Source organism: Neolamprologus brichardi, chromosome 7 (genome assembly GCF_056152115.1).
Source record: "Neolamprologus brichardi isolate AB-2024 chromosome 7, ASM5615211v1, whole genome shotgun sequence".
NCBI classification, from domain to species: Eukaryota; Metazoa; Chordata; class Actinopteri; order Cichliformes; family Cichlidae; genus Neolamprologus; species Neolamprologus brichardi.
Window position 1 is genome coordinate 59,418,339 of NC_142110.1, and position 12,794 is coordinate 59,431,132.

Below are 12,794 nucleotides of genomic sequence, written 5' to 3' on the forward strand. Positions count from 1 at the left end.
TTTTACCAGTTACCCCCGAGACTACCTATTTTTCCCTATCTTACTACATAAAGCCCAGGATCAGAGAGGGTCAAGCCTACAAGTAACATCTGCTAATTATCCTGGTGGGCCGGCTGCTCGTGTCTTTTCAATACTAATTGCTTTGTAGGTGTCTGTATCTGAGAGCACACTAGAGCAGCTGCCACCTTTATCGTTTTGCTCCACAAGAACATTCACACTCCCTCTGACTCTTAACCCCTGTGGACATGTCTTTACACTGTAAAGACTGGTCATTCTGGGCATTAGGAAACTATATATTGTGAAATAAAAGATGCAACTGTTAGCTAAAGGTATAAAGCTAAAAAATGTGAATGGTAACAAATGCCAATTAAATGCAACTATATGTCCAACTTTGGCATTCTTGTACTTTACCTCAATATTTCTACATTTAAAGTACAATAAAATTATCTAAATAAATGGTTGCAGACAGATTTTCCAGTCTGACTTTCTGTTGAAAATTATTCTACAATCCAAACGTTTTGATACATTTACAAAGTATGATGACATATACTGTAACAGCAGTCAGAAATGTGTTGTCTTTAAATCAAAATACTACACATTCTGTGTCCAATATAAAACTTCCACCTTTCAATAACAATACTTATACTGAAATGTGTCTACGCAAGAAAAGATTTCACAAACTTAATTGTTGCAAAAATGGCATACCATACTCAAATTCAGTACACTCTTTGGAGCAGCCCATTGTAAAGCAATAGAGCAAATGTTTGTAAAGGCAGATAGCATGGGTAGATGCTTGATTTTATATTGGAGTTGGACTGAAAACATCTGGGCAAGTTTGATATGTCATAGTCATCAACACGCAGTAGCATATTAAAAGTACTGAGCACCATGTGTACACAGGGCCAGTACCTTTATCTCCTGGCCAAACAGCTGTGAGAAAGTCATATCCGCTGCTGCTGCTGTCCATCTCTTGGTGTCTCAGCTGTGTGACAGATGCAGTTGATGATTGCCAATAAGGGTGCAGAGGCCACACATATGTGGAAGAGACTACATAAACAGAAAGTCCATCTACTCCACTGTATATGAAAGAGGGTGGTTCATTTAATTCTTGTTTGGTCTTCCGCCAAGGAGACTCCTTGATGTATCCTTCGGTCGTGAGGTCCTCCAACTTCTATGTTATGTGACCAATCACACTCTCCTCTCTCCCTGTGGAAAATAAAAGCTTTGAAATGATAAACGCTGTCTGCCTTGGGTGTGCATATGAGTCTTAATCATGTATTGGCCTTAATGGCATGACATATCAGAAATAGTGTGAGTGACATTTGTTGTTTTTTTTAAGGTAATTGTTTGCATTTGTTTGCATAAACAAGATTTCTGTTCAAACATAATTTAAGAAATTGTATGTTGCAGGAACTTTCATTAGATGTTTAAAATAGTAAGTGATTAGTCTTTATTAAGTCAAGAGTACATCAGAGTTAATATTTTAAGTCTGATGGTACAGTTAAACTTGAGTGCCTTATCTTAAACAACACTAAAAAAGTACACTGGTAGTACAATATACATTTTTTAAGGTGATCAATTACTGACATTTGCGTTTAAGATTAACTTCTTTCTATTTGTACATACAAGATATCTAGTTAATTTGAATAACTAAGTGTAGAAATATAGGTAGGAAAGGCGTTTTGATAATAAAGATAAGCCATTTTTTACACTGAGCATCATGTGCATATATTGATATTTAGGGTTACCTGTTTAGTGAAGTCATCAGCAGTTTAGTCAGTTCAGTTTAAAAAATGTTGAATTCTTTCTGTTTTGTATATATATATACATATATATACATATAGATATAGATATCTCTCTCTCTCTCTCTCTCTCTCTATATATATATATATATATATATATATAGAGAGAGAGAGAGAGAGATATCTATATATCTAGATAGATAGATAGATATAACATTCGATTTTTTAGATTTAATAAGCATTTTAACACCAAATACATAAAATAATTAACAGAAAGAGTGATGGAAAACTTATCTATCTTTACATCTTAACAGTCTTTCTAACGAGAAGGGCTGCACACGATCAGTCTGCGATGATCCGATGGCTGTCATAAAGTTGTCTGTGCCTTCTAATTAAACCCACAAGCTAATAAAACACAAGCTCTAAAAGACAAATGGCACCCTGAAAAGTGGAATACAAGGAAGGAAATGGCTGAAACTTTCCCTTTGATGACTCAATAAATTAGCATAACAACCACCATGTACGTGTCCTAACAGCGGAAAATCCCCTATTTGCAAACAATAACTTGCCAAGCAACGATAAGGAACACGAGCTGAAAGAAAGAAGGCACATTTTAACCGGATCCGGAGCAATAAATAACTGCCCCACCACACCACACACCCCCAACCCTGGGGCCTCACATTTACATTTTGAAGTGCCCGAGGGTCCCACAGATCGTCCTCACATGGAGGGCGCTGGGTGCAATTGTTTCTGGAAGACGCATTGCTTCATTTGGGTATCTTTTTGAATGACATGTAAATTTCAAAGCGCCCCGGTGGTGTTCGAAGAGGTAGTACACATAAGCACAGACACCAACACTGATTACTTGTGCCCTTAGCGGACCACTGCAAGCTGAAATGCAGCCAGCTGAAGCCAAATTGCCGCTCATCCACAAAACATCGTTTTCCGTGGAAGATATTTTGGACCCAACGAAGTTTACAGGGAAAAAAATACGTAATGGAGACACAGGAGCTCCGGGTGAGAATAAAACTCTCTGAGGCCTGAGAATTTAACTTTAAATGTAATAATGTATTCACAAGTGAAATAATAATTTATTGTTCTCTTTCAGGAAGTCATACTTCCAGAAATAAATCCAGAAAGGTGCGATTGTGCACCTCAAATACGGTCAGTCGCACCTCAAGTGAAAACAACAGCCCTATGGCCAGAGCTCTGTGTGCTATGCAGCTTCAGAGCTCGGAAGAAAAAAGCTGTCGGGTCCGTACCGCATTCACCCTGGAGCAACTGCAGGTTCTGGAGCAAAGCTTTCAGAAGTGCCACTACCTGTCGGTGCTGGAGCGACACACCATCGCCTCGGCCATGAGCTTGTCCGAGACTCAGGTAAAGATCTGGTTTCAAAACAGGCGCACAAAGTGGAAGAAAGAGCGTCTGCAGGCGAAGGAGGGCGAAGATGAAAAATACGGTCTGTCCTCCCATCCTGCGCTCTGCTCTTCTCTGTACTACAGTTCTCTTTTCCACCAGCAGCACCCTCCGCTCCAGCTGTTTGCATCGCTGCCCCTGGTGCACATCTGTCATTATTACACATAAGGCGTAAAATACGCACGGAGTGACTGAATATTGGACCAGAATGTCGCCCACCGCCATCTTCAGAAAAAAATTACATTGCAAAAATATTGCAGTGTTATCAAATTGTTGTTAAAGTTATACAAATGGAATGTATTTAGAAATTAAATGGGTTAAATGTTTAAAGTTCTCTAATGTAATTAAAGCTTATTTTTTTCAAATTACTTTTCATTTGTTACCCAGATCGTTTTTTTCTTCATTACACAGTGCTAGTAAAGGCGGTAGGTTTATATTTAGATTTGAATCAAAACAAACTATCAAAAAAATAATAATCCTGAATTGTTGAATTTTGTTTGAATTCAGACTGTTGGATTCAAAACTGGTTAGCAGTTGCTTTTTAAAAAAATTCTGTGCTACAATTTGGATGCATTGGGGGATTTTGAAGTAAGTACTAAGATTTATCATGTTCAGGATGCAACTGTGCAGGGACAGTTGGCACAAGACCCAGTAAGAACTATACTGTAACTTTAGCTGTGAACAAGTGACAGCACTCTCCTCAGAAGAAAGAGGTATGGGCCCATGTTTTCCAGCCATGTTATAGGTATGTTAACATGTTATCTGGTTAGCTATCCAGCATTAAGCCACTGATTAATAAAAGTAAAAGAGACCTATTAGTTTACCCCTGAGCCTTCACTCTGAACTGCTGGATGGTCACTTGCTTCTATCTAATTTCACTTTCACTCTGTACCAGCTATATAAGGTATACAAATAAAGAAGCACTATTTTTACTGTGCTCTACTGTTTATTGTGTCTTTTTTGTATTCTTATTTGTTCTTAGGTATTAATGTCTCATGTTACTCAATTATTTCAAACTAACAGTAAATTTACTATGCTACACATGGCAGATACTTCCAAAACATTTTTATTTCTCATGGACAGTTTAAAGAAACATTTTTTACAGCTTAAACCACATTTATTAGAAAAACTTTATTTGCAAGTGTTTGCTATAGACTTACTAAGCGCTAATGTGCATATAGATTTATTGTTTTTCGTCTTATCACACTCACTTCAAAATGACCTCAAATAGCTAAAACTTAAGAATATAATAAATCTGTCTCAGAAGCATTTTAGGAAATGAGAAATGTCCATGAAATTAAATGTCCAAGATGGAAGACATTTTTGGGGTCTCAAGAAAGAGAAAGGAGGCACAAAACTGAAAAATGAGAGAAGCCCAGCCTCTGACATTAATGGACAAACAACTTGTCTTGGAATCAATATGCTTTTACAGTAGTTTTCTATTTCCTGAGATTATGGGAGATCTGATATCTCTTATTACAATTGTAATAACAACAATCACACCATATTGGCCAGTCTGTAGGCAAACTATTACGCTATTAAAGATTCATACCAACACTGTATAACAAATCCCTGAACTCAATAGATAAAGAATAAAAACTGGCAGACATTAATTAGTCATTAGAAGTCAACATACTTTTATTTTTAAAATGTAAACTTTGAATGCTATATTGTATTATTTGTCTTAATGAAAGTAGGCAAATGATGTATGTCTAACAGTGATTTTATTTTGTTCAGTCACAGGACATTAGTGCAGAAACCAACATGGTGTCATCGGAGTCTGAGAACTTGAAAAAAGAATGTGGAGGGAGTGGAAACTGTAAATCTCCCATACAGTATATCCATTTATATTAGGGCAACAAGTGGACCCAAATAAAGCAAAAGTGATGCAGAAAATCTAGTTCATGCATTTATTACTATTTATTACTACTTGATGTCCGTGAGTGGGAGGGACAGAGGGACAAGTTCAAAGATGAACCAATGGACCTCCTTTAATGGAAAAAAACTGAGTGAGAAGACATTAGGGTTGCCAACTATCCTGTTTTAGCCGGAATATCTCGTATAATGAGCAAAATCGGTTCTTCCCTTATTCTACATTAAACCTCCTAATGCCACTTTCTGACCAACAGATGGCACTCTTCGAAATACCAAATCTGATTTGAAAGGAATTGTATTAGTTAGTTAGTATTAGTTTTTGTGTCCAGGCACACAGATATGAAGAGTAATGCGTAATTCATCAAAATAAGGTGCCATTTGATCTGCATAGCATATTAAACTGGGTAACTGAAGCCTGTCTTTACAATATTTGATGTTTAAAAAAACAATATATTTTGTTTTTGGGTTATTTTTCAAAGGAAAACCCCATGTAATTTATGTTATCATTTACTGTATCTCTCTTTATTGTTTTAGATGAGGAATTGACATTTTTGTTATACAAATATGAACATACAGTGCATACACTATGCTCAGTTGGCTGTGCATTGTGCTTCTGGCCCTTCAGAGTGTCCCTTAATTGATAGTTAAAAAGTTGGCAACCCTAGAAGACACTGCTGGAACCTGAACTGTCTGTCAAATATCTGAGCTAAAGCTAATGTCACAGCAGCACGCTAATCAATGTCTTTATGCTGGATAGCTAGTTAGCTAACACCATTACTGATAGCCATAACACTCATTCATTCTTTTTTATTTTTGCTGCTGCACAGGGGCGTAATTTCCAGGGGGGTTAGGGGGGGTTATGATCCCCCAAATAATCAGACACAACCAAAACAACCCCCCCAACAAAATTATGAATTATCTTGCATAAATAAGCTGTTGATTTTCTTTACTCATTTCAGGTATTACCAGCAAAATAGTTGCATGTTTAATCATCTGGGAATTTACCCATTTATTTATTTTTTTATTTAGACAGAGATCTTGACACCCCCAGTGTTCAGCACAAAGTTACGCAGATGTTGCTGCACCTACTGAGGAAGGGGGGATTTGTGGTGTCTTATCAAACAAGGTGATCAAGTTAAACTCAGTTCCTAACTATGAACATATCCAACCAGGCCCAAATATGAATGAGAAGAATCCATCCGCCTTAATCTTTTTTCATTTTGCTTACACACACACACACACACACACACACACACACACACACACACACACACACACACACACACACACACTTCAACACATCTGTATGCAATTTAACACATGCTCTTATACTCAATTGTCATGGACTCCTGAATTCGCCAATAAGTTAAACCATTATGGGAAAAGAAACCGTATTTAGTTTAAATGAATTGCTTTAGAAAAACGAAAATACATAAAGGGAGTAACTCAGTGAGAAAAACAAATTTTGCTTGAAGCTACATATGCGAGTTATACATAATTCTGACAGTTTTAACAATATAACAACTGATTTTCCAATTTCAGAATATTAAATCAATACCTCTTAGTGCAACTTTTCAGGGAAAGACATTTGGAATCCACTTCATCAATGAGGCACTGGAATAATGGAAGCAAATAAAAGAGACAAAAAGAGAAAGAGGAAACATTTGTTCCACATGCATGCATGCACATGGTTCTGATTAGGGCAATGATTATGCAGTTTGTAGAAATCTAATCCATGTGGTGTGCATGATATGACACAACTTGACTGTCTGAAAGGTTTTGAAATAATAAAATGTAACCATGACAATTGTCTCATTTTGCCTTCATACTAAAGGTATGTTTTGTAAATTAATGCATTTAAAAACTGTTTCTAGCCTTTCAAAATTAACTAACGCTATCAAAATAATATAACGAAACAACCGCTTTGACTTTAGTCAAAAACATCAGTTTGGTGTTAAAGAGATATCAAACAAAGTTGAACTAGGGCTGTACTTTAGTGTAATATACCAATTCATACCACAAAATGGTGTCGTGATGGTGTAATGTAATGGTGTAAATTTGCTTCAACCACACAATGCATTTAGAATAAATTCTTATTTAGACATGTGTGCTGCCAAGAGCCAAAGCTTGTTTAGGAAATTGAAATAAGGCTAAAAAGAAGTTGAAAAAGTTAAAAATAGCAGTAGTCTTCACTGCTCTATAAATGTTTTTGATTTCCTTGAGAGCTGGAGGTGCGCAGCAGATTCTCCGCCACTCTGGGATGGAGCTGAAGCATTTCGATTTCCTGATCGAACCACCTGTTATCCATCAACCTAATGAGCCACAGTACAAAGGGACTAGCCATCCAGACCTTGCCAGATTATCAGCATACTCAGTGTCTTAAACAGACCAGCTTTTATACTCTTCTCTTGCAAACTGTCCTGTGCGTACTAATGAAACTTGTCTTCAGTTTGTGCCCTGTCAGTCTCCAGAGCCGTTTCTTCACATGAACTCACCAATATACAAAGGAACATTTATGGTTTGGAAATTCTAAAGTACACAATTATTTTTCTGTCAAAAGTGGCACACGAGAAAAAACATAACTTGAGCAAATCATTTCATTTCAGAGGCGTGCACCGGTGCAGCTGGAATTACCTCCAAGCACAGATAGTTACCCATGAGAGTATGAAACTGCAGAAAAATCAGGAGCACAAGAATCCAAATCAAAGCGCATGAGTCCAACACCTGCCACTCCACCTGTTTAGGGGGCCTGTTAGACAACAAGGCATGACTTAGGGGCTTAGGCAGCAGGGAGGAGGTTGGCAGTAAAGCAAAGACAGAGCAGTTTGGAGGTCAACCGGGAGGCTGACGATGAAGACTGAGCAGTTCTGGAGGTCAACCAGGAGGTCAACAATGAAAAGCAGATCTGAAGGCCGGCGACGGAGATCCTCAGGTGGTGTGGCAGGTGGCCAACATCAGTGGCAACTGAGAGGGAGACCTTCATTAGGCTTGGAAGGAGGCAGGAGAAGGAGGCTCTCTGGCTCGAGCAGAGCAGGACCAGATAGAGGAGCGCAGACCTCTGGCTCAGGTGGTACAGGAACAGACGGTAGAGCACAGACCTCTAGCTCTGCTTAGCAGGACTAGGTTCAAGACCAGGGGGTGCATATGAGGGTTTTTGAGAACCTTATATTTCTAGTTCTTGGTTCATTTTTTGCTTTCATGTCTGTTCCCTTTCTCATGTCCAGTTTGCTTTGTCCTTTTATCTCCCCAGTTCCCTGTGTCTGTCACGGACCTGGTTCCAGGCACTCAGGGTCCATGAGCAGTGTGGACTATTATTATTATTATTTGAGGGTTGTGTCTTCTGCACTGCTGCTGTCCTGTGGTCCTTGTTTGTGTACTGGCAGGTGTGTATGGGTGTGTGCGTGTGTGTGAGAGTGCGGTCGTGACAGACATTTTCAGGCCTGGTGGGTGTGGCTCTGCCAGCTGACCGGTCACATCCAAGAATCTCCACACACACCTGGTGCCGATCAAGCCTCGTCAGAGGAGCTACAAAACAGTTTGGCTGTGAGCTCCTCAATGCTGGATTGTTGAGTGACTTCCCGTCAGTCTCAATAATATGTGCAAGGTTAGTGCCAGTTTGGCGGTATGCTAAGTACTCACGGCTGCCTTTGTATGCGTGTTTCCCCAGGAGGAATTGTGGGAACCAGGAAGCAGCACACGGACGGTACACAGGGAACGGAGACTGAGCACGGAGCACGGGAGTAGGGCGAAGCCACGGAACGGGAGTCAGGATCGCACTGGGGATTTATTGTTGTTTGGATTGACACCACTGTAAATAAACGCACTGCCTTCATCATTAAGTCCTGCATTTTGGGTCCTCATTCCTCTCATCCCCACGGTCTGCCGTGACAGTGTCTAAATCTATCAGCCTCATTGTGTGTCATTTCCTGTGTTATTCTGATAGGCTCCCATCTTGTGTGTATTATTTCAGTTTTGCTTCCCTTTTCTCATTAGTCAGCTTCTGTTCACCTGTGTTCCCCAGGTGTGTCCACTTTGCCCATATCTCCTCTTGTTTGTATGTCTTTTTTCCTCCTGTTCTTTGTCATGTTGTCCCCTCTAGCTGTGTGTTCCCGTGTCTCCCATGTTTCCCTTCTAGCTTCCAAATTTTCTAGTTCCCTATTTTTCAGTACCTAATTTCTAGTTCCTAGTTTTTCCCTTGTGTAAGTTTTGGTGTTTTGTATATCTTTGAGAGTATCTAAGTAACAGCAATAAAGCTGCCTCTCTTAGTTATTCTGAGTCCTACCATTGGGTCCTACACTGCCTTTCACAGCCGTACCTGACACTACCCTTACACTACTCAGATTTCTTTTCTTTTCTTAAACACGAGTAATAGACTTAGCTGCAAGCTTTAAAAGATAGGGGTTTAGATTATCAGGTCCAGCTGAGTTCTTTGGATCAATGACTTTCCAAGTTTTGCTGTAATAGATCTAGGCATGGTGATAAATGGGCTACTTAAAGGAGCTGTACAAGATGTAAAACGAGATGTTTCCAAAATTCTGGAAAAGAATTGTTGTGGTTTTCTGAAATAGCTCTTAAGTACTTGTGGCGAGAATAAGGCACGGCGGGACCACGGAGTATCATTTAGAGCCATCTTTATTCACATCTCACCACAACACAACACCCCCCACACACCCAAGTCCCCGTGTTTTAACCCGGCGGGCATGATTACGGATGCCGTGCAGGTGCGTCCGCCCTCCCTGCACTGCACCGCAGACCACAGTACTATTATCACAGCCGCAGAGGCTGATCTGGGAAAGTGGGCCCAAAGCAGATGCAAGTGAGGAGACAACAGGTAGATTTTTTTAATGAAGCTTTATTTACTAAGCCAGCAGGTAGCAGTGTGAATTTGGGAAACAAGTTATGAATCGAAATGTGATGTGGGGAAAGCTGTGGCTCGCGAAATGGGAGTGGAGGTCACTGAAACAGAGGGAGAGAGACGTCAGAGGAATACTGTGAGAGGTGCCAGGGAACTAATACATTTTAATTTTCCAGGCTTACTTGCTCGCAGGTGGAGTGTGATGTGAGGCAGAGGCAGAGAGGTCCAGGTGAGATTCCAGAAGGGCAGTGCGGAGTTACACAAGTCCACCCTGATTGATCCAGTGGTTCTAGGTAGTTGTGGCAGGAGGACAGGGAGATGGAGCAAAACAAATGTTTAAGCAGTGCGAACAGCATCCAGCCAGGTGAGTGAGTTTACTAATGACACAAGAAGATATGTGATAAGCATAAGCAAGAATTGGCTTTGAAATGCAACAACTTGGTGAAGCACTAATGTGGTTAGCAGACAATTTGGCAAAGACCGATTGTGAGTGCTGGACTTAAATAGTGTCGGTGGATCATCATCAGATGTGAACTGCAGGTGCACTTGATAAGAACTCCACCTGGAGGTGGAGTCGTTGACACTGTGGAAAAACTGCACAACCACTCACCCAGACCATGGCAACAATTGTAATTTGGGTTTTTAAGTTAACATTGTATATTTATTTTTAGAAGACTTTCTATAAGAAGTCTAATCAGCAGGGGAATTTGCAGACTGTAGAGAACATTATTTTGTCTGTAATATCAGTCAGCTTGAACAGGTAGGTGGTGGGCCAGTGATGGTCTGGGGAGGTACATCCATGGAGGGATGCACAGATATCTACAGACTAGGCAATAACATCCTGGCTCCCATTAGGTATCAGGAGAAAATCCTTGGACCCATGATAATGCTTGGCCTCATGTGAGTATGCAGGCAGGTCCTGGTTGACAAAGGAATCATACCACTGGCTGGCTCCCATGCTCACCTGACCTAAATCCTGTAGAACATCTCTGGGACATTATGTTCTAGTCCAGCGGTCCCCAACCTTTTTTGAGCCACGGACCAGTTTATGCCCGACAATATTTTCACGGACCGGCCTTTAAGGTGTCGCGGATAAATACAACAAAATAAAACTAGTACCGGTACCGAAAAAAAGATTTATTCATAACACACGTGAAAAGACCAAGGAAAACAGAGTTAACGATAAAAACGATAACAAAATAACGCTGAAAACCGATAAAAACCCTGAAAACCATACATTTCACACCTGAGCCTCAACTCTCGTGGCCCGGTACCAAACGACTTACGGACCGGTACCGGTCCAAGGCCCGGGGGTTGGGGGCCGCTGTTCTAGTCCATTTGACACTACTAGGTTGCATCATACACTGGCCAAAAGCTCAGTGATGACCTGGTTCAGATTTGGGGGGAGATCTCCCAGGACAGTGTAAGGAAGCTGGAAAGAAAGCGACTGGACTTCTTTCAAAGCTCCTTAGACTACTGTGACCAGGATGACTAAAAACCTACAGACATTTCAGAGGACACCATGCGTTGTCTCATTTTTGACCTTGGGGTCGAGCAATTCTTTCAGAAACCAAATCCGGTTAGCAGTAATTGGCACCGCATCCCATGCTTAAATTGGAAGAACTATATTAGTAAATATGTACATTAATATCAGGAGAAGTATATTTTGTCATTTATCGACAGATTTTGATTTTATACATTTACTAAAATAGTGTTTTTTGTTTTGTTGCCTCAGTAAAACATTGTGCAGTTCGTCTACTTTTCTTACTGTTAAAGCAGTGTTTCTAAACTTTGGTCCTTGTTGTCATGGTCCTGGGTCGGTGACCCAGTGCTTTAAGTTGATTATTGTCATTTTTCTAGTTTATTCTGATTTTGTATTTGTTCTTAGGGGTTGAGTTGTGTGTTTCTATCATCCCTACCTGTATCTCGCCTCTGCGTTATGTTCCTGTCCCCAGTTGGTTGTGTAAAACAGTCTGTGCGTTTCCTGTTTTACTTTGTAGGTTTGTGTCTCGTTATGTCCATTAGTTCCAGCTGTGTCCCCGCCTGTCTGCGATTACCCGATTACCTTGTGTGTGTATATATAGTGGGTGTCGGTCTGTGTTCGTTGTCGGCTCGTCTGTGTTTCATGGTGTCCTGTTCCTCGTCTCTCTGCCGCCCACCCCATTCGTATGATCTCAGGTTTGTTATTTAGCTATCCCAGTTTAGGTTTGTTCTGTAAATTCTCTTCCCTCACTGCCTGTTTTTGCCACTCCACCACTTGTAAATAAACCTCACTCGAATCGTCAGTCACTGCCTGCATTTTGGGTCCTCCTTTTCCTCCAACACCACACGGCTCACCCCGCCAGCCGTGACACTTATGGCTGTTTGTTTTAGGTTTTCATTGCGTTTCCCTGCTCCAAAACATTTGATTCAAATTATGACCTTGTTATCAGATGGCTGTAACATTTAATACCCTTTTGATTATTCAAATAAGGTGTGTTGAAACAGAGATTAGGAGATTAGGGTTGCATCTTGATATAAGTAGGCAAAAAATAATAATTACACTAACTTTCAGGAAATGTGCAAAAGATCTTTTTATGGGAGGAAAGAATGTCATAGTCAGTTATAGACATTCCTTCAGTAAGGACTGTGGACTCAATAAGAGTGACCCCAGAATTATGTTTGAGCCAGGAGATCAGGGGTCACTTAAGGGTCACACATATGAGATGTGTGTGGGCAAGCAAATTTGTGTACATTGAAATGATGACATGTGTGCATTTCTTTGTGGGTGTGTCACAGGAAAGAGGTTTATGAAGGAACATGTATGGTACCATGATGCAATTGTATTCCTAGTCAAAGTCAAATTTCGGAAATGTGATTTTTCACCTCTGTTTCATAAAGTAAAAAATGAAATAGTAGTCCATAGC

At 40.2% G+C, this 12,794-nt stretch overlaps 1 protein-coding gene across 1 annotated transcript; it reads left to right on the plus strand.

The window, feature by feature from the left end:
- Positions 1–2,623: 2,623 nt before the first annotated feature.
- pnx (posterior neuron-specific homeobox) lies at positions 2,624–3,326 on the plus strand. Its single transcript, XM_006797437.3, has 2 exons — positions 2,624–2,759; positions 2,851–3,326. The coding sequence occupies exons 1-2, from the start codon at positions 2,639–2,641 to the stop codon at positions 3,324–3,326; spliced, it is 597 nt and encodes a 198-aa protein (XP_006797500.2). The 5' UTR covers positions 2,624–2,638.
- Positions 3,327–12,794: the final 9,468 nt, after the last annotated feature.

Bases quoted from the DNA above. Each gene is read 5' to 3' on its own strand.
- pnx (XM_006797437.3), top strand. From the start codon at position 2,639: ATGCAGCCAGCTGAAGCCAAATTGCCGCTCATCCACAAAACATCGTTT. The intron at 2,760-2,850 runs GTGAGAATAAAA...GTTCTCTTTCAG, and splicing joins TGGAGACACAGGAGCTCCGG to GAAGTCATACTTCCAGAAAT.